At 44.8% G+C, this 22738-nt stretch overlaps 1 protein-coding gene across 1 annotated transcript in view; it reads left to right on the top strand.

Annotated features, from left to right (window-relative positions):
- Window positions 1–2759: 2759 nt before the first annotated feature.
- Window positions 2760–22738, top strand: part of FAM107A (family with sequence similarity 107 member A) — a 58669-nt gene continuing 38690 nt past the window's right edge. Inside the window, exons 1-2 of the mRNA XM_056863630.1 lie at window positions 2760–2764; window positions 9803–9887. Of these exons, the coding sequence (XP_056719608.1) occupies window positions 9821–9887 (67 nt within the window). The 5' untranslated portion in view covers window positions 2760–2764; window positions 9803–9820. The remainder of the gene's footprint in view (window positions 2765–9802; window positions 9888–22738) is intronic.

The following is a 22738-nucleotide window of genomic DNA, read 5'->3' as shown; positions in this document are numbered from 1 at the left end:
CAGACTCTACTGCTCCAAACCACCGCTCTTAACCACTACACGACGCTGGCCATAATGCCATAGAGTCCTCCTTCCAGAGCAGTCATTTTCTCCAAAGGAACTTATCTCTGTCGTCTGGAGATCAGTTGTAATCCCAGAAGATCTCCAGCCACCACCTGGGGGTTGGCAACCTTATGAGCAAACTAAACGAACACTTCCTTGGGATCTGGTACCATAGTGAAAAAAGATGAGCTCTTATATCAGGCTCTTGAGCCAAATGCAGCAGCTTAAAAAAAAAATCAAATATGTTGGTTAAGGTAAATTGGAGGGGCATATGGGATGCTGGTAGGGTTGCCAGGTCCCTCTTCCAGCAGGAGGTTTTTGTGGTGGAGCCTGAAGAAGGCGGGGTTTGGGGAGGGACTAATGCCATAGAGTCCAATTGCCAAAAGCAGCCATTTTCTCCAGGTGAACTGATTTCTGTCGGCTAGAGATCAGTCATAATAGCAGGAGATCTCCAGCTAGTACCCAGAGGTTGGCAACACTAGATACTGGAATAACCAGTATGTTAAGAGAATGGCAGGCAAAGAGGTCAATGGGACTGCAGTGCTTCTTAGAGATGCTTTACCAAAAAGGAAATGATTGAGGTAAACAGTTATCAGTAATTCAAGTGTGAACCACGCACTCTGAAAGAAGCACTCTTATTTCAAAGAAGTGTGGTGTAGTGGTTAAGAGCGGTGGATTGGAGCGGTGGAGTTTGATCTGGAGAACCGGGTTTGATTCCCCACTCCCTCCACTTGAGTGGAGGAGGCTAATCTGGTGAACTAGATTTGTTTCCCCACTCCTACACACGAAGCCAGCTGGGTGACCTTGGGCAAGTCCCATTCTCTTAGCCTCACCCACCTCACAGGGTGTCTGTTGTGGGGAGAGGAAGGGAAGGCGATTGTAAGCCGTTTGATTCTGCCTTAAGTGGTAGAGAAAGTCGGCATATAAAAACCAAATCTTCTTCTTCTTCTTCTTCTTCTTCTTCTTCTTCTTCCAAGATCTTGTGTGCGCCACTTCCTCACAAAGGACTCACAACAACCAGTGTTTGGGCTGCAGAAACTTTACTGAGCATTAATCAACGTGTCAATTATCAGTCATGTTAAGCTGCATATTTTCAGTTATGCAAACTAGCTTTCTTATACTGTCATTTTGTTGATCTCTTGCTCTGAATTTTGATGTAGTTTGTCTCTTTCATTGTAAAAGGTAGCAAATCCTATCTTGCTTATCATATGTACACACCTATTATGGATACAGATAACACTTCACATCCAAAGGTTATGCATTCATTTCTAAATAAAAAGAAATTTAAAATAATTTACTTTCAGACATTTGAGTAATTAAACCAAATGAGAAAAAAGCACATAATGAACCAATGACATTCGTTCGTTCATTGCCTTATCCTGGCATCTGTATCTTCCTTCTCCTCTCCCCTCCCCTTTCTTCCGCCCTCTGCCACACATTGAGGGCACTTTTACACATCCCAAATAATGCACTTTCAATCCACTTTCAATGCACTTTGCAGCTGGATTTTACTGTGTGAAATGGCAAAACCTACTTGCAAACTATTGGTAAAGTGCATTGAAAGGGGATTGAAAGTGCATTATTCGGCATGTGTGAAAGTGCCCTTACTGTGCAGTGGGCAGAAGCTGCTGCTCGTAGTGTCCCAGCCAAGCACTCAGAAGCTTGGGGTTTCTACACACAGCATTCCCAGCATCTGATCTGACTTGGCCCTTAGATTACCTAATAACATCTTCTAAGCTATATTGACCTAGTATGAGAATAGAAAGTGAAGGGTCCCTTGTACACTACAGTCCACTTTCCTAGGCCTAGAGAAGGGCTAGAAATTTAAATTAGTAATCAACAAATTCCTCTTTTCTCTATCTTTTCCCCCCTAGAAAGAGTATTCTTTCCAGACAAACCAGCACAACAAAAAGGGGAAGCATGTTATTAACGGCTCAGGTAAGTGTGTACTACAGTGTTATGTTGTAAAGTCTGTACCTTCCGTTCATCCTTATGCACAATGATCCCAGACTTGGTGTCCCACAATGCCCTGTTTTGACAGCTTTCTGCTGGGAAATGAGTAGTAAGGTGGTCAGATAGAGCAATCCTACTGATTAAGTGTTTTGTTTCTGCTAGGGTTGTATGAGTCCTCTAGGGGAGACTGGGGGGGGGGAGGCACTTATCAGTGATGCTGTGACATCACTTCCAGGGAAAACCCAGAAGTGATGTCACACCTCTCTAGGAATTGCCAGAAACTCTATGGCAAAACAATAGAGTTTCCAGTAATTCCTAGAGAGGCATGATTCCTAGAGAGGCATGATTCTTCCAGGAAAACCTGGCAGCCATTTTTTAATTTTAATTTTCTCCCACCATTGCTCGGGGCAGGGGAATGGCATCCCAAGTGTCCACTCAACACACACTCCATTTTGCTCCAAATCCCATGGAAGCAAAATGCTACAATGGTTGGGGGAAAAGTTACACCAGCATCATGATAATTTCACACCAACAGGAGGCCACTGCCAAATGACTTTACCAGCACTCGTGGTGGGGGGTGGGGATCTAGTGAGGACTGTGGAGAAACAAGGCTTTATTGGCCATTATCCTGTACTCTCTTGGGGTTAATCCCACAATATCTGGCAATGTAATGTTACACTTGTAAAGAAGGTACCATAATTTAAAACACTGGACTCAATAGGGAACTCTAGAGCAGCGTTTCTCAAGCAGGGTTCCCTGGAACCCGAGGGTTCTGCGAGGAATCGCTAGGGGTTCCACAATAAATATTGATGAATAGGCTAATCATATGCAAATTATATGTAAATCATATGTAATCATATGTAGGGGTTCCCTGAGACATGAATATTATTTCAAGGGTTCCGCAAGGGTAAAAAGGTTGAGAAACGCTGCTCTAGAAGGTTTCCCCACCTCCTTCCTTTCTGCCCCCACGGCCACAACAAAGGACAGGATTTCAACTACCTCGGCAGCCCCTTCATAACAACAGCGCATGCCAGAGGAGTAGATAAGCCCCAGTGAAGGAACACTGATCTCATACCCGCTGCCAGTGTGGTGTGGTGGTTAAAGTGCTGGACTAGATCCAAATGTGATGCTGTGAATGCCATGACTTACCGCACAGTGTTGTGAGGATACAATTCAAAAGGGAGGAGCTATTAAATCAAAAGAGTTTCCGTCTAGACATTAGGAAGAATTTTCTAACAGTCAGAGCGGTTCCTCAGTGGAACAGGCTTCCTCGGGAGGTGGTGAGCTCTCCTTCCCTGGAGGTTTTTAAGAAGAGGTTAGATGGCCATCTGTCAGCAATGCTGATTCTGTGACCTTAGGCAGATGATGAGAGGGAGGGCATCTTGGCCATCTTCTGGTCACTGGGGGTGTGGAGGGGGGAGGTAGTTGTGAATTTCCTGCATTGTGCAGGGGGTTGGACTTGATGACCCTGGTGGTCCCTTCCAACTCTATGATTCTATGATTCTATGAATGTTTGGTGTGCCTCTCAAGAGAGGCACAATGACCAGAGAATCCTTGTATGTTTTTTGTTTGTTTGTTTATTAGCTAGAACCTAGAATTTTGTTTCTGAAACCTGTTTTTCCTCTGCATAGAGGGTGCTGGGCAAAATGAAAGGTATCTGGTGCATGAACTGGTCAGACAGTTACCTGAATGAGATAACTGGTGCATTTTCCAGATGCATTTGACTGTCCATCTTGCCAGTCTTCTTCTCTGTAGCCAGGGATCAAACCTGAAACCTCCTGCTGTAATTTGTCTGTATTAAGAACTTGTCCTCATGAAAGGACTTGAACCTTTTGCCCAAGAGAGCTCCGGATCCTCTGTGCAGACCTCCTATCCTCAGCGTTACTGGAGACCTGCATAGAGGGAAGTGCTGTGGTCTTTAGCATGGGTACTGCAATGATCATTGTTCCCTTTGGACATAGGGTACAGTGTAGAAGGATCTAACGTGCATTGTGGGACACAATCAGAACTTCCTTACGCAGTTACATTTTTGAGAACTTTGAGCCTAGTTTATATGTAAGAGTAGCTCCTCATGTGAGGACCTCAGAAGCAGGGGTTAGACTGTAACAATAGGATCTGAGAAAGGTATCTGGCTGGCCACCGTGTGAACAGACTGCTGGACTTGATGGGCCTTGGTCTGATCCAGCATGGGCCTTTTCTTATGTTCTTATGAGAAACCCAGGTTCAAATCCAAACTCTGCCATGGAAGCTCCAGGGGTGACTTTAAGCCTGTCACACACTCACAGCCTAACTCACCTCACAGGGTTGTTGTAAAATAGAGAGACGAGAACAATATAGCCCACCTTGGGTCCCCACTGGAAAGAAACGCAAGGTGTTATTGAAGTAAAAAAAATTTAAAAATTTAAATACTGGGTCTCTGAACATAATAAGTGCCCTCCAGCCAGTGTGCTGTAGTGGTTACGAGCAGTGGTTTGGAGCAGTGGACTCTGATTTGGAGAACGGGGTTCAATTCCCCGCTCCTCCACATGAGCAGCAGAGGCTAATCTGGTGAACTGGATTTGTTTCCCCACTCCTCCACATGAAGCCAGCTGGGTGACCTTGGGCTAGTCACAGCTCTCTCAGAGCCTCTCAGCCCCACCTACCTCACAGGGTATCTGTTGTGGGGAAGGGAAGGTGATTGTAAGCCGGTTTGATTCTGCGTTAAGTGGTAGAGAAAGTCAGCATATAAAAACCAACTCTTCTCCTTCTCCTTGATCAGACCAGTGTTCCTTCTAGTCCAATGTCCAGTTTCACACAGTGGCCAACCAGTTGCTCTGGAGGACCAACAAACAGGACACAGAGGTAAAGGTCTTCCCCTGTTGTTTCCTCGCACTGATGTTTTGTACCTCTGGATGTGGAGGCTCCCTTCAGTTACCATGGCTAGTAGCCACTGATGGACTTTTCCTCCATGAATCTGTCTAATCTCTCTTTAAAGCCTTCTATGTTCATGGCCATCACTATATCTACTGGCAGTGAATCCCAGATGATGTCTTGAGGCAGAATGAACAGTCAAATCTTTAGTCTTGATCCAAGAAGTCCATTAGGGAACGCCTCGAACCCTGCGGCATAATGATCTCACTCCCTTCACAGCACAAACATCTATTGGTCTCCTTTTACTTCAAACCTTTTCTGTCCTGCTTTTCTTGGGATGCTCAAAGAGGTTTGCAAACAGTAACACTGCAATCTTGTAAAAATGCAGCATCACATTTCATCTTTAAAAAACTCTAAATCGTTGGCAGCCTTCAAGAATAAAAGTGTCTTTTGCAGTAATTTTTTTAAAAAACAGGCAAACAGGGAGCCAAGACAAGCCTCCATCAGGGAAAATATTCCACTGTTATAGAATCATCACAAACACATCTTTGCTCCATTAACTTGTCTATTATTATTTTTAAGCTAGAAGAGTTGGTATTTATATGCCAATTTTTCTACCTTTTTAAGGAGAATCAAAGCGGCTTACAATCTCCTTCCCTTCCTCTCCCCACAACAAAAACCTTGTGAGATAGGTGAGGCTGAGAGAGCTCTAAGAGAACTGTGAATAGCCCAAAGTCACCCAGCTGGTTTCATGTGGAGGAGTGGGGAATCAAACCTGGTACTCCAGATTAGAGTCCCTTAACCACGACACCATGGTGGCAGATGTCTCCAAGAAGCCCACAAGCCCAGCAAGAAGTCAGCAGATCTCCATTGTTGCCATGTAATATCGATTGTTCTTCTGAACATAGAGTTTCTGCTTAGCCATCATGTTTGCTAATTGTGGGTAGACTCATCCTCCGTGAAATTGTCCAATATTGTTTTTAAGATAGAAGAAGAGTTGGTTTTTATATGCCGACTTTCTGTACATTCTAAGGAGAATCAAACCGGCTTATAATCCCCTTCCCTTCCTCTCCCCACAGAGCCAGCATGGTGTAGTGGTTAAGAGCAGTGGTTTGGAGCAGTGGAGTCTGATCTGGAGAACCGGGTTTGATTCCCCACTCCTCCTCCACATGAGCGGCAGGCGCTAATCTGGTGAACTGGATTTGTTTCCCCACTCCTACACACAAAGCCAGCTGGGTGATCTTGGGCAAGTCACGCGCTCTCAGCCCCACCTACCTCACAGGGTGTCTATTGTAGGGAGGGGAAGGGAAGGTGATTGTAAGATTGATTCTTCCTTAAGTGGCAGAGAAAGTCGGCATATAAAAACCAACTCTTCTTATTCCTCTTCTTCTGACACCTTGTGAGGTGGGTGCTGCTGAGAGAGTTCGGAAAGAACTGTGACTAACCCAAGGTCACCCTTCTGGCTTCATGGAGAGGAGTGAGGAAACCAACTCAGTTCTCCAGATTGAGTCCACCGCTCTTAACCACTACACCACACTTGCTCTCTATTTAGCTATTTAAGCTAGTGAGTATCACTACAACTTGAAATTCCACTGTGCGTTCTACTGCTGAGCACTTTGTGTTGCCCTGAGTTCTAGTCTCCCCTTCCCCTGCCTCATTTTATAAACCCCATCATACCCTCTTTCAGCTCTCTTTTTTTCTAAATTAAAAGCTCAGCAGCTGCCTGCCTGGTACGTGGCAGAGAGAGGTGCTATGATAAGATGTGTGAGGCCTAAGCCACATTGTACTTTATAGGTTGTTCCTAGGGTTGCCAACTGCCAGGTAGTAGCAGGAGATCTCCTGCTAATCCAACTGATCTCCAGCCGATAGAGATCAGATCGCCTGGAGAAAAATGGCCGCTTTGGCAATTGAACTCTATGGCATTGAAGTCCCTCCCCTCCCCAAACCCCGCCCTCCTCAGGCTCCGCCCCACAAATCTCCCGCCGGTAGCGAAGAGGGACCTGGCAACCCTAGTTGTTCCTGTGACATGAAAAAAACCTGGAAAACTAATAGAAAGCTCACATAGCAGGTACAGGAGAAATCATTCTGTTCTGACTGCTCTTCTTTCATAAAAAAGGGTTGCAACGCCAGTTATCGGCATGAAAGGGTACTTGCTGGAAGTATCATTCTTTGAACATCCTGTGCTCATTTGCTTTGCAGGCATGCATCCTCCATAGGTGTGAATTAGGAGAAAACCTGGAAAAAATATCCTTATTTAAATGTCTCTCGCTTCCTTCCATCAACGCAGTGTTTCTGCAGAAGCGATTCAAGGCTGCCTTTTGCAGTTTCCTATGGAAAACTGTCAAATGCCAGAGGCTGGTCTGAGCTGCTGAACTGGTGTTCATGGTTAAAGAGAAGCACATCTCAGACTGGGGCGAATGTCTAAAGGGAAGAGTGCTTGGAAGCCCAAAAGTCACCTGAAGGAAAATAGGATAAGTGCATAAAATAAGTACATTCTGCATCTGTCCCAAAAGCCACTGACATCAGTTTGATGTCATCTGGCAACCCTCTATAGTTTTGAGTACAGTTTAAATCACAGAAGTACATCGTACTATTGTTCCTTTTGTTGTCAGCACGGGGAATCGTTGCTGGTTTCCTAATTTCTATTGCTTCGAAGTTCTGAAAATTCTGGAGCGAACAGGAATAGAATACTCATCTGCTCCAACCAGTTCCCGTAGAAAGCAAAGCTCCTTCTTGCCTGTTCACCAGCAGGATTGGACCTTAGTCACCAACTCTGAGAGAAAAGACAGTAATAGGAAAGTAACATCCTGCTTATCCTCTGAACACCAACCATCCTGCAGAAAGTTTCAGAGGTTAAACATGTTGATCTGCAGCTGAACATCTAGATTCGAGTCCAGGATCACCTTAGACGCCAAGAAGATTTTCATAAGCTTGTGAGAGTCAATGCTCCCTTTGTCCGGTACTGTCGAGACCTTTGATTCTCAAAAGTGTGTACCCAAAAAATCTTCTTGGTCCCTAAGGTGCTACTGGACTTGTTAGCCCTCAGTTGTTAGCCCTCAGCCATAGCCATTTCACCACCCCACATTTCACTCCACATCTGGCACCAGATGTGTGATAAAACCATCTTCAGCACTTGACAGGTAATACAAGCAATCAAGGTGTCCCATAATCTGCCCCAGCACAATTTAGTCATCTGAGTGTTTCATCCAGGGATCCAAGACTGTGTGGTCCTCAGCCCATGGGATTGCAACCCTACACATGCTATAAAAAAAACCACACACCATTATTTGGGACTCATGGCTGCCCTCACACACTTTTGGGTATTGACGCAGAAGAGACTGAAGTACGTATGATGTAGTTACAATGTGTGTGTAAAGTGCCATCAAGTCACAGCCGACTTATAGTGACCTAGGATTGCCAACCTCCAGATACTAGCTGGAAATCTCCTGCTATTACAACTGATCTCCAGCCGATAGAGATCAGATCACCTGGAGAAAATGTCCACTTTGACAACTGTATGGCATTGAAGTCCCTCCTCTCCCCAAACCCCACCCTCCTCAGTCTCCACCCCAAAAACCTCCTGCCAGTGGCGAAGAGGGACCTAGCAACCCTATAGCAACCCCTGGTGGGGTTTTCAAGGCAAGTGATTAAGCAGAGGTGGTTTGCCATTGCCTTCCTCTGCAGAGGCCTCCTTGGCCTTCCATTGCAGAGACTTCCTTGGAGGTCTTCTTTCCAAGTACTGATCCAGCTTAGCGTCCAAGATCTGACGAGATTGGGTTAAACTATATCATTCCGCATCCCAATGTAGTTACTAGGCAACCATTATGTCTTTATCCTATGGCAGACACCCATATGGGACCCGCTGAAGGCCCTATATCCTTAAGAACATAAGAAAGGCCATGCTGGATCAGACCAAGGTCCATCAAGTCCAGCAGCCTGTTCACACGGTGGCCAACCAGGTGTCTCTAGCAAGCCCACAAACAAGACGACTGCAGCAGCATTATCCTGTCTGTGTTCCACAGTACCTAATATAATGGGCATGCTCATCTGATCCTGGAGAGAATAGGTATGCATCATGGCTAGTATCCATTTTTACTGGTAGCCATGAATACCCCTCTCCTCCCAAAACATGTCCATGCGAGACAGTCCACCTCTCCAATAGGCAGCTAACATTGGTCCTAGGTATGGCACTTCCTCCCACTCTACTAGTGGGTGGGCTACAGCCCAGTTGCCAGCGTAGCCCACTGTGACCTGCTTAATTATTGGGCCTGTCTCCTCAGTACGGAGCGCCTCTGTAAGAGAAGCATTCCCTGACTGCCTCAACCAGGGTGCTCACTGCGATGACGCCTGTGCTGATTCGGCGCCCGCCCGTTTCCAAGCGTAGGAGTTGCGCTGCAAATGTTCCTGTCTAAATTGCCATTCCAGCCGCTCTTCGTCTCATAGGCAGCGGCTGGTTTCTACAACTCATTCTTTTGCACCACGCTGCCCACGTGCTAAAACACACACACGCACACAATTCTTCCTGGGGGAAAAAAGGAATACAAAACATGATTCCTTTGTACAAAAGGCAAGATTGCACTTTTCTCCCCCTGGTCCACGGCACGGGCAAGAATCCTAGCGCAGAGGAATGTCAAAGGCCCCCTTCTTACGGTGTGGGCTGGCGCCCGTGCACAGTAATGTAATATTCCAGGATCCGAGGGGGGGGGGGAATGGTTTTGTTAGAGCAAGCTGTGCCTGTCAGCAGGGGAGGGCAGCAGCTATACAGCCACTCGAGGGTCACGTGACTTGCTCATTCTCCTTGCCTCTGAAAAGATCTTGCAGAAGTGAAAGAGCTGAGCTGTATACTGCCAAAAAGTCATGCACACTTAGAAACATGCAGAGGTGAAGGAAAGGGAGGGAGGGAGAGGAGGCTCAAGTCAGCCTGAGCAATCCTAAGGAAGCCGACAGGGGCCCGAAGGGCTTCTTGACACCGAGGATGGAAGAGCAGGTGAGAATCCCACCTGAGGCCACTGGACTATACCGAGCAATGCTAGTCAAATCAGGTAAGCGCAAAGGTGAGGATGATTTCTGAGCCGTGTGAGATGTCTGATGGATGCAAGGTTGGCAGGTGGAGTCGACCCCTCACCCCAGGAACTGGGGAAGTCACCCTTTGAATTTCTCGGTTGGATTTCACAGCCCCTTGCCTCCTTCCCCGCCCCCCCCCCTGCAATCCTCTCTCTTCCTGTGTCCTGGTTAGTGTTTGCCTTGGTGGCATTTGTTTATTTTATTTTTTCTTCAATAAGTCGCTCCGGACGTTTTCCCGGTTTTGCGTTACGCCGTCCTGGATCTCCAGGGGACCAAACTTGAACTGTGCAGGGCTAGTTTGGAAAGAGATTTTCTGTTGGAAGGACCACCAATAGCTAAACGCACAGTGAACTTTGTATGGCATTTTGAACTGAGCTGTCAACGGGAGCTGGAGGGACGGGACAGGGGGCCAGTTTCCAAGAGGAGTGGAGGTAGTAAAGAGATTAGTAATTAACTAATGATACACAACTTTAAGTAGTGTAGCTTTCAAATCAATAATTGATTGGGGGTTACTATTCTGTGTAATAAAAAGAAAAATTCTTGTTCTGGTCATCCTTTATGGCACATGTTGTTATTTGTTATCATTATTGTATTAGCAATAAAAAACTATGTATTCTCGAGGGGGAGGGCAACCCAAGATTCAGTTACGGATGTATCATTTTGCGGTTATTAAAACATGTTGCCGGCTACCAGTGTGTGTTTTTCGAGAACAGAAAGTATTTGACATTTCAGGAAGGAATTCACTCTCTTAACAGAGGGAGAGATGGATATGGAACTTGTCAAGCTTATTTGACTGCAGATTTTTTTAAAAAAATATTCTGCTGCATTCAGAGTTTACCATAGGATGTTGGGTTGCATCGGTATGACTTAAGGGTGGGTGAAGCATACGTACATGTTTCTCTCTGTGTGGCAAGGAGTACTAAACAGACGGATACATGTGGAACGGAACTGAATGAGTCTATACTTCGAGATCTCCTAAGGAGGAATGATGATGACCAGGGTGAAATCAGCCAGTTTCCAGATGCCTGGCTCTATTATGAATGGAGGTGAATTAGGCCTGGTTAATTATTTAATGCAAACCACACAAAGGGGTCTTGTCTCTTTCCCTTTCGGAGCTTTTGTTCCTCAGACCTGCATTGTCCCAGGTGAGTCTAAGTGATAAGAGATCAAAAGGTGCCCAGTCTAGAGCGATGTCGCATTTCTCTCTTTGTTGGTGATAGGTATGCCCCTGCTGGGCAAAGCCCCATAAATTGCTGAATCAGAAGTTCCCTATGATTAAAGGGACAGATAACGTTCCTCTTAAATGGTGATATTGTACAAGAAATGTGGAGATATAATTAGCTAGGTGGACGATTAGCTAGGTAGACAATCAGAAGTTCTATATGATTAAAGGAACTGTGCCAGATAATGTTCACTTTAAATGGTGATATTGTACAAAAAATGTGGAGAGATAATTAGCTAGGTAGACAATCAAAGTACTGGGGTAATTGCTGAGGGTCAACACGGGCTGTGTGTAGTTCTCAAACTAATCTTGTGCACTGGAGAAACCTAGTAGATGTGCTTGGGATTTCTCTCTTACAATGCAATCCTAAGCAGAGCCATACCTTCCTAAACTCATTGACTCCAATGCAAATGTCCTATGAATCAAAACTTTTTTTAAAAAAAAGCATCTAGTCCTCATAATCATGCAGAAAAGGGTGGAAAATGTCTTTTGGAAAAGCTCGGAAATGATAGGAGGGGTATTTATTAGGTGTCACCAGGGCTATATCCCTCTCCCATAGCAACTGTTTCCTAGTGAATATCCCCCATTCTGCTCATACGGTGACCCACTTACTACCTCTGAGCCTAGCCTACCTCACAGGTTTGGTGTAAAAGTAAAATTGCGGGGCACCATTTACACTACCCTAAGCCAGGTCCATAGCTACAGGGACATTTGGGTGCAATGCCCTCTCCAAAACATGGTCTGCCCCTTCTCTGAATTCGTCACTTTTATTTATTTTTAAAGAGTTTCTAGCCTTTTTAAGAGATATAAGAGAAAATATGAAGCAGTTTTTGTCCAATTGCCTGGGAAGGAATTGGAGAAAGGAAGTTGCAAGACAGTTGGAAAAGAGTCAGTTAATCCCTCACTGACCAAATTCATACTTATTCACTCTGTTTATTTATTTGTTTGTTTAATTTAATGTGGAGAGTTCTTTCCCCTCTCTATACATAGGATTGCCTGGTCTGTCTTCGCCACAAGTGGGAGGTTTTTGGGGCAGAGCCTGAGGAGGGCGAGGCTTGGGGAGGGGGGGAACTTCAATGCCATAGAGTCCAATCGCCAAAGCAGCTATTTTCTCCAGGGGAACTGATCACTATTGGCTGGAGATCAGCTGTAATAGCAGGAGATCTCCAGCTAGTACTTGGAGGTTGGCAACCCTATCTATACATATCTACTTACCGGGTATTATGGAATTGATTTTTAACACTGAAAGAGTGAACTGCAGGCAAGTATAACTCAGAAATCTCCCATTTTAATAATCAGAGCAAATAATCAGAGCACTAGGGTTGCCAGGTTCCCCCTCTCCATCGGCGGGAGGTTTGGGGGGGGGGGCTGGGGCGATTGCACACACGCGCAGCCACGCATGACACAATCACATCACTTCTCGGTTTATCCCCAGAAGCGCCACATCGCCACAGCTGCTTTGATCTCTATCGTCTGGAGATCAGTTGTAATAGCAGGAGATCTCCAGCTATTGGAGGTTACAATAATGAAAAACACCTGTGCCAATACTAACGTAGTTGTGGGAAATGGCGGCACGAGGGCTCTAGAAATATAACACCACACGGGGTAAGAGTAAAAACCAGAAATAAACTAAGCAAATGAAAACATAAACAGGAAGTACACTATCAATAAAAAATCATAAAGGCACTTCTAAATATGAGACAACGTTTATGGCATAAAGCCAATATTCAGAAATAAATGAAGTGAAAAGCATTACATCATGCAATGAAACAAGCAAACATATAGCACGTAGTGCTCCAAAATGAATTCAATCCACAACGGGTACAAAGGTTTCCAGTCCAAAACATATAGTCCAATATCAAAAGTCCAAAGGAATTATGAGTAGAAAGGTCCAAAAAAAGCAGTCGAGGAAAAGAACCAACATAAAAGGGAGAACGTGTGGCTAGTCGTGGTATCACGTTTCAAAGGCTTTCTTCAGCTCCAACGTTGCTAACATTTACCAGCCCGTAGGCTACAGAATAATACAGTAGGTTCAGATGACCGTCATCTGTGAAATAAATAACATTATATGTAGCATGCTAAAAACCCATGTAATAGCAATATTTTATATAAAAGAAAATAACGAATTCAGAAGAGTATAGAAAGGAAAAACAACTATACTTAGGGAATGTGTCCATGTGGAATTCAAAAGCGCATATGTCCTCATGTGAGCGGTGCTGCAAACAGGAAATGAGGCACTTTTATAGCAGTCTGACAGTAGAGGGTGCACATTTAAAGAGATAGTGTCAGTTTAAACAAAACAGGACAAGTCAAACTCGTTGTTTAGACCATGGGGGGTGAGGGTCCGGAAAGCATAAATCAGGCGGGACTCTTGTTGTAATAAGATTTTTTTGGCATCCTGAATGTGAAACGGTTTGGGTTTGAAATGCCATAGGACAAAAAATAGAATGTCAGTATCCAAATGATGCGAATTAATAAAGTGTTGGACAAGCGGAGCCTCTAAATTGCGCGCCCGAATGCGCATTCGATGCTCGCCGATCCTAAGGCGAACAGGATGGGATGAACAGCCAATGTACATCAAACGGCACGGACAGAGGACCGCGTAAACAGACATGGCCGTGCCGCAATTGCTGAATTGTTTGAGAGTATAAGAAAATTTGGAACAGGTGGAATGGACATCTTTTATGGGTAAACTATAGGGGCACATAGTTTTGTTTAAACTGACACTATCTCTTTAAATGTGCACCCTCTACTGTCAGACTGCTATAAAAGTGCCTCATTTCCTGTTTGCAGCACCGCTCACATGAGGACATATGCGCTTTTGAATTCCACATAGACGCATTCCCTAGGTATAGTTGTTTTTCCTTTCTATTCTCTTCTGAATTCGTTATTTTCTTTTATATAAAATATTGCTATTACATGGGTTTTTAGCATGCTACATATAATGTTATTTATTTCACAGATGACGGTCATCTGAACCTACTGTATTATTCTGTAGCCTACGGGCTGGTAAATGTTAGCAACGTTGGAGCTGAAGAAAGCCTTTGAAACGTGATACCACGACTAGCCACACGTTCTCCCTTTTATGTTGGTTCTTTTCCTCGACTGCTTTTTTTGGACCTTTCTACTCATAATTCCTTTGGACTTTTGATATTGGACTGTATGTTTTGGACTGGAAACCTTTGTACCCGTTGTGGATTGAATTCATTTTGGAGCACTACGTGCTATATGTTTGCTTGTTTCATTGCATGATGTAATGCTTTTCACTTCATTTATTTCTGAATATTGGCTTTATGCCATAAACGTTGTCTCATATTTAGAAGTGCCTTTATGATTTTTTATTGATAGTGTACTTCCTGTTTATGTTTTCATTTGCTTAGTTTATTTCTGGTTTTTACTCTTACCCCGTGTGGTGTTATATTTCTAGAGCCCTCGTGCCGCCAGTACCTGGAGGTTGGCAAGCCTAGAGTTCTGGCTCTGTGTCCGAGAAGCGCAAATGTTATTTAGTCAAATAAGGCTATATTAGAGTGTTGTGAACCGAATCTCAGTCAGTGGTCATCACCCCTAGATAGGATTGCCAGCTCCGGTTGGGAAATACCTGGAGATTTTGGGGGTGGAGCCTGAGGAGGGCAGGGTTTGGAGAGGGGAGGGACTTCAATGCCATAGAGTCCAAGAAGAGGGGAAGAGGGGAAAGGCCATAGCTCAGCGGTAGAGCATCTGCTTGGCATGCAGAAGGTCCCAGGTTCAATCCCCGGCATCTCCAGTTAAAGGGACTAGGCAAGTAGGTGATGTGAAAGACCCTCTGCCTGAGACCCTGGAAAGCCGCTGCCGGTCTGAGTAGACAATACTGACTCTGATGGACCAAGGGTCTGACTCAGTAGAAGGCAGCTTCATGTGTTCATGTGTTCAATTGCCAAAGTGGCCATTTTCTCCAGTGTAATTGATCTCTGTCGCCTGGAGATCAGTTGTAATAGCGGGATCTCCAGCCACCACTTGGAGGTTGCAAACCTCTCTCTAGAACTTGCCACTAAATGGATTAGTTTAATGTGGTTTACACGTGAAAGCCATAACCTGACATGCACAGCAGTGTACCTTGGAAAGAGGGAAAAGGGCAGAGGGTAGACCAGAATTGCTTGCCATGCTTTTTTGGTTTGGAAGGGATGTTTAGATCAGCCCACCATGCAAAGTCTACATGAAGAAGGAAACATTGTCTACCTTCCTTTATCCTTATTTGCTTAATTGGTAGAGCAAGATTGAAGGGTGTCTGAGGGTTTTGTGGCTTTATTCTTTTTCTTTTTGGCATTTTGGCTTTAGTGTGTAACTGAAACAGGAAATTCAGAAGGAATTCCTTCTGACAATGAACAGCAGCCTTTGCTGATAAACCCTCCAAAAGGCAATCATCCTGAAGATTCGTCATTACGTGAATATATGTAAATTTAATCAATTAACAGCCAAGTGATTAAACAAGCAAAAAAAAAATCATGAAAGCCCTAGCCCTATCCTTTTAAAAAATCCCAGTTTTATTCCTAGACAGATCTGTAAATACAATAAGAGATTGTCCTTCGGAAGACGCAAAGCCTGATCTTTTGCAAACAAAGAAACAAAAAGAATATTGTGCGGAGGGGTTGCTCCTTTTGTGTTTGAGAAGTGGAAAGAATAACAAATATCTGTCACTTTTAAGCGACTTTCTTCCTTCTCTCTTCTTCCCCATGAACTCTAGATTCCCGACCCAACCTTTTTGGCCCAGGTTCCAAATGCCAGGGAGCCTGGGTATTCATAACTGTTCCTTTTGACATAAAACATGATGTAGAGGGACCTAGGATGTGTTGAAGACACAATCAAAGGGCTTGCTCACATCCTCACATTTTTGAGAAGGCCAAGTTCATATTCAAGAGCAGCCCTTCCTGTAGGGACCTCAGAAACAGATATACGGCATTGAGGGTTGCCAACCTCCAGGTACTAGCTGGAGATCCCCTGCTATTACAACTGATCTCCAACCGATAGAGATCAGTTCACCTGGAGAAAATGGCCACTTTGGCCACTGGACTCTATGGCAAACCCTGCCCTCCTCAGGCTCCACCCCAAAAAAACACCCGCTGATGGCGAAGGGGGAACTGGCAACCCTAATAATATAGTAATACTGTCCTTGCTTACATGGTCATTGGAAGTCTTGCTGAGCTAGGAAATATGCTACATGAAGATCCAAGTCCAGTAGCACCTGAGAGACCAAGAAGAGTTTCAGGGTATCAGCTTCCAAGAGTCAAAGCTCGCTTCGTCACGTGTCAAAGGGAGCTTTGATTCTCGACAGCTGATACCCCGAATCTCTTCTTGGTCTCTCAGGTGCTCCTGGGCTCGACTCTAACTGTTTTCCTGCAGACCAACGTGGCTACCCTCTGAAACGAAACATAGTTCATGAATGCGACGTCTTCTTACAGCAATAACAGCTCACGATCACCGCCTGCTTGCCCATCTGTTTCCCAGCACTCTCTGCCTGATCGTTCAGCGCTTCTGTGGAGTGAGGGTGACCAAGCTGCTAAATCAATTAGTATGTGCCATGGTGTCACAACACCCGCCTGTCACACCAAGAAAAGGCTAAGTCATCTATTCCTAATTATAACTGAGCTGGGTTTCAGAAGACTTCTTTCCTTTTTAACCGTGAGATTCTTGTGCTCCTCCAAATTTCACCTTAGCAATCACCATGGCATTTCTTTCCTGTGCTTTTCAGTCTGTTCAGAACTGAAACTCGAAGAGATGTTGTTTATACTTTATTGGCCATTTGTGAGTGGGCACGCACCCCACAAAAGAAGGGTTCTCCGTTCCATTGATTCATTGGTGTCTCCCCCCATAAAATGAGTTTACTTAAATAACAGTTTTAGGAAGATATTGGGGGGGAGGGTTGTACCGTTTCTTCCCCTGAAAAGTGTATTTGAAAAAGTTTAGAAAAGATCAGGCATGGGCACAGAAACCTAGAAAGGAAAGGGGGAAGGAGTTTGAGTTGGCATGGAAACCTTTTTGTATTTAATATCTGTTCTTTGGCTGGGAAAATGCTGGTTTTGTTTAACGGACCACGGTAATGTCAGCTTTTTGGAAGCACTAACTGTATTAGTCAAGGAGAAAAGATTCCAGTTCTTGCTTTTCCAAGCATGTATATTGTAGGAATGCTTGGAGTAGTTTCCTTTTCTTCAGAAAGTAATGTGAGACCTTCATTTTGCTGTTTTAGCATTATGGGTAACAGGGATGCAAAGAAGACAAGCACATGAATGGTTCCAGAGGGGGCTGAGTGACATGTGAACTATTCAGATGTGGCTCTCAAGAGCCATTCTCCATATCACTATCATATGTGCAGATGGACTGAAAAGCACCTTCGTTGGTTCATCACATTGTCCCTAAGCAGTGTGGCTTGCCATGTGGCTTCTCCATATTTCAGATCTCCATAACTCTACTGCACATTCCCGTATTCACAGAGCACCTGCCATACAGAGCCTGCTTTAGCTGGACTCCATACAGTGATTGGATTGTGTAGTCATTTATGCATGGGAGTTTTACCTGAGGTTCGTTGCTCGCTGGACCCACACTTTCCTATTGTGAGTCTATGCACCAGCAGTCTCCAAGCTCAAATCAGAAAGTATTTGAATCTCCGCCCCTTGAAATGCTGATTCATAACTAGCTGTATTGAGAGAAAAGTTCCCTCCCCCCCAAACCCAATTGCCACATAAAAAGGCATTTTAAGAACATAAAACAAAAAAATTGAGCAATCCGATATAAAGGGGGGGAATCCAAGCCTTGATTTTAAAAAACTTTTCTTCTGCTCAGAAAGAGCTCTGAGGAAGCAGGAAGTAAGAAGTATTTGAATCCCCACCTCTGGACATGCTGCTTTGTAATTGGCTGTGAGGAAAACTAAGCTTGTGTCTCCCACACTTTGTCTTATGCATGGAGATTTCACCCAGGCTGAGCTCATGGGAGAGGGAAGAATCGTGTTAACAGAGAAATGGGAAGGTCCGGGATTTGTGAGGGCTGGCAGCGAGGTCATCTCCAATGGAGGGAAAACTCATGCATAACTCCAAGGAACAACCGAGACAAACGGTGGGTGAATGGGAGTGAAAGTACCCATGCATAAATGACCCATGAGAAAGAGACTGGTGTAGCCAAGGGCCCTGGAGTCTCTTCCTTGGAGTCTGGGGAGGAGGAGCACAGAAACCTCTCTGGATCTGCATCACTGATGTTCCTGCCTGCAGAGGCTACCCCTTGCCTCCTGCAGAAGTCTCTGGTGGGTGGGTATTTCCCCTGGTTCTGGGCCTTTGACCTACCAAGCCTCAGAGACTTCTGATTACCCCCTCAATGGGACAGAGCCACATTCCTGATCCATGATATCCCCATCGACAGGCTGGGATTCAGGAAAACTGGGAGGAGAAGGAAGTGTTGCTGGTCATAGCAAACTGGCTTTGAAGGATACTGAGATAAAACATGCTAGGTGACCAAAGGCTATTGTGGGAGAAAGGGACACGAGAACATGGAAGCGGGAGAAGTGTCAGTGGTCATGAGTATAGAGTGCACTGTCGATTTCAGGTAGCCATCTCAAGGTTGACTCAGCCTTCTAGCCTTCCAAGGTCAGTAAAATGAGTACCCAGCTTGCTGGGGGTAAAGTGTAGACGACTGGGGAAGGTAATGGCAAACCATCCCTTAAACAAAGTCTGCCTAGTAAATGTCATGATGTGACGTCACCCCATCGGTCAGTAATGACCCAGTGCTTGCACAGGAGGGCTACCTTTACCTTTAATTATGAAGGTTAACTGCCCTATTCTGCATTTTAATGCATACTGTGACCGCTTTGTATACTGAATACAATAAAAAGCCATTGACTGAATGCTGATGTGTCCATAGTCTGGTGATACAGGTTAATCTGTAGAGTTTGCAGTGTGGAGTTGATGTGAATCATATCGAGGTGCATGAAAGTATCTGAACATGCTCCATGGATTGGGGCTTATGAATGAATGGTGTTGGCTTTGGGCTAGCCTTCTTCCCCAAGTAACTCTCTCCATTAGTGGCCCCTTACCATGCAGGGGTGGCCTCAATCTCCTGTGGGAGCCAGGTCAAAGGTTTGGCTCTGAATTCTGATAGTGGAGAATTCGGGCTGCTTCTTAGCTGAAATCATGTGCATCTCTGACCTCTCCAGATGTTTGCCCAAGCAGTCCTTTGTGACTGCTGGAGTCTTGTTACAAAGTATACTTCCCAGAAAGTTTTCATATATATGGCAAAAATGGGTTCCTCGTGCAGATGTAAAACATTTATGGACTTGGGTAAAAGTCTTCAAGGGTTGGTATTTCTACCTTCAATAAAAACGGCTGATAATAAATTTATGAAAGGTTTCCAAAACCAGGAATGAACGGCACAGAAAACCTCCACAGGGAACAGTTTTTTTTTTGGGGGGGGGGTGTTTTTTGCTTCCCTCCCTCACGCCGCCATTTAATTAAATGAATAGACAACAGGGGTTTAAGAAAAACCAAAAGAACTACATCATATCATATATCACTGTCATATGGAGCCACAGGGTATTGTGGTGGCCTTTAACAAAAGTAATATTTGTAGGGATTGGGGGGGGGGGATCATGGAGGTTGGTCCCAGTAAAACAAGTAGTTTTGCAGTAGTCATTCTACCAGTTTGTCACAGGATTGTTTTACACTTTGGCCATTTCCATATGTGTTATCTGCTCTGGGTTCAATGCTTTTGGGAAGCTGGTTTGTTTTTTCTCTTCTTCCCCACAGCATAGCGGTACATTCATGCACCCCCTGGGGTTCCCCCAGCTTTCCTCCGGTCTTTCTTATGCCTGGTTTGCTCCGAAGATTTGGGAAAGATCACAGTTAAACATAGATGGCTGCTGCGTGGGTGGGAAAATTCGAATTTTCCTGTCCACGTGGCAGCCATTTTACCTGCAAGGCCTTAACATTAGGTTACAATTGACCTGTGCATTAAAGTTGTAGGTTGCAGGAGCAGTTTACTCTCCTTTCACAGATCTCATCAAACAAGCTCTTTTGGTGGAGATCATTTACCTTCTAACAGCCTTCTTTTTTCCCCTTGTTGCTTAGGAGCTTAAAACATTATCTAATACCCCAAACACACTGTAAATGATTGCCAACTGTGTTTTATAATACTATCAGATGGGGTCTCAGCCTAGTTTAAACTATGACTTGGCTGTCTCTGATCAGGATCAGAATTGCCAATTCCTAGGATTTTGCTCTATTAAGACTTGGGGCTTCTGCTTTGGTTGTTGGACCATGTTGGACCAAGAAACCAAGGGAATAAAATTGAACAGCCTGAGAGATATCCATTATTGAGCTACAATTCAATGATGAAAAACCCGACAGGGCTATTCTGAGGAGAGCTTAAAAATAGACCCTGAAAGACCTTGATTCAAAGCCTAACGGTAACTGTGGGTTAGTCACACTCTCTCTGAAACTTACTTATTTGCTAGGGTTATTGAAAAATTAAAATAGGAAGGGGGTAGGGTTGCCAACCTCCAGGTGGTGGCTGGAGATCTCCCGCTATTACAACTGATCTCCAGCCGATAGAGATCATAGAGAAAATGGCCGTTTTGGCATTTGGACTCTATGGCATTGAAGTCCCTCCCCTCTCCAAACCCTGCCATCCTCATGCTTCATCCCCCAAATCTCCCGGTATTTCCCAACCTGGAGCTGGCAACCCTAGAAGGGGATAATTATATGTTCTATCTGGAGCTCATTTAAGGAAAAGCGGTATAAAAATGTACAGTTGGATACATATATGGCAGATGTGAGCTATGTATTTAGCCCAAAAGGGCCAATTTCCAGACACATTGTAAACTCCGGAGTTTAGACATGTTTTATGCTGATTTGTCATGATATTAGATAATATGGAAAGCGTGATCAGTAGCATACTCCTTTTTCAGCGGAATCTTCCAAATACTTATTGCTTGCTACTTATTTAGTACTCTTTACCCAAGTGTTCCATGTACATCTTCACGAGTCCTTCCGACAACTCTGTGAGGTAGGCTAGTATCATTATCTCTGTACGGCACAAAGAGAGCTAATGGCAAGTCCTAATGGCTTTTCTAGAATCACCCTGTGATAGGGTTGCCAGGTCCCTCTTCACCACCAGCGGGAGGTTTTGGGGGCAGAGCCTGAGGAGGGTGGGATTTGGGGAGGGGAGGGACTTCAATGCCATAGAGTCCAATTGCCAAAGTGGATATTTTCTCGAGGTGAACTGATCTCTATCGGCTGGAGATCAGCTGTGATAGCAGGAGATCTCCAGCTAGTTCCTGGAGGTTGGCAACCCTACCCTGTGAAATTGTGGTGGAGTTGTGATTTGAACCAAGAGCTTGCAGCTCATTGCTTATGCCCATAATCCTATGACAGCAAGGTGGCCAAACATCCTGTGAAGGGGTGGAAGGAAACATGGAGGATTCTGGGGGTCATCTCCTCCCACAGTGACTATCCATCACACATCTACACCAGTTTTTCCCCTACTCTCTCTCCTACCCTACTTCCCTCTCAGTAGTATGCAGCTATTTGGTGTAAATTGGTGGAATTCTGCGCCAGGTGCCACATCCAAAACTCTGACGCCAACCAAAATGGCCGGGCCCTTTCCAAATCCATAAATCCATAAATAAACCAGATGGCTGGTTGGCTCGGATGTGTTTATATTTGGCAGTTTGCTCCTTAAACAAAAAGTACACATGACTTATGAAACTGGTGACTGGAGGTGTGATTCAGTAGGAAGTTGCTGTATCTGTCCTTTTTTTTTAAATTGACAGCAGAGTAAATATTTGTCTAAAGCTCAGTCACTTCTCAAGCGTGAGCATGCCTCAGTTACGGTTAATCTGCAGTGACTGGACTCTTTTCCTGGTGGTTATTCCAAGCTGTCTCCATGTTAAAATTCTGCTCTCAAATCTGTAGGGTTGCTAACTCAGGGTTGGGCAATTCCTGGAGGTTTGGGGGTGGAGCCTGGGGAGGGCGAGGTTTGGGGAAGGGAGGAACCTTTAAGAACATAAGAAAGGCCCTGCTGGATCAGACCAAGGCCCATCAAGTCCAGCAGTCTGTTCACACAGTGGCCAACCAGGTGCCTCTAGGAAGCCACCAACAAGACGAGTGCAGCAGCACCATCCTGCCTGTGTTCCACCGCACCCATTATAACAGGCATGCTTCTCTGATCTTGCAGAGAATAGGCATGCATCATGACTAGTATCCATTTTAACTAGTAGCCATGAATACCCCTTTCCTCCATGAACATGTCCACTCCCCTCTTAAAGTCTTCCAGGTTGGCAGCCATCACCACATTTTGGGGCAGGAAGTTCCACAATTTAACTATGTGTTGTGTGAAAAAATACTTCCTTTCATCTGTTTTGAATCTCTCTCACCCTCCAGCTTCAGCAGATGACCCCGCGTATCAATGCCATAGAACCCACCCTCCAAAGCAGCCGTTTTGTCCAAAGGAACTGATCTCTGCAATCTGGAGAGCAGTTTTAGTTCTGGGAGATCTCCACCTGGAGGATGGCAACCCTAGATCCATGTGCTGAGGGTGATTTACACATGCTCCAATGATCCCACGTTATGCACGTTACCTATCTATATTAAC

This window comes from Euleptes europaea, chromosome 1 (assembly GCF_029931775.1).
Source record: "Euleptes europaea isolate rEulEur1 chromosome 1, rEulEur1.hap1, whole genome shotgun sequence".
NCBI lineage: Eukaryota > Metazoa > Chordata > Lepidosauria > Squamata > Sphaerodactylidae > Euleptes > Euleptes europaea.
This window is presented reverse-complemented; position numbering and strand designations above follow the sequence as displayed.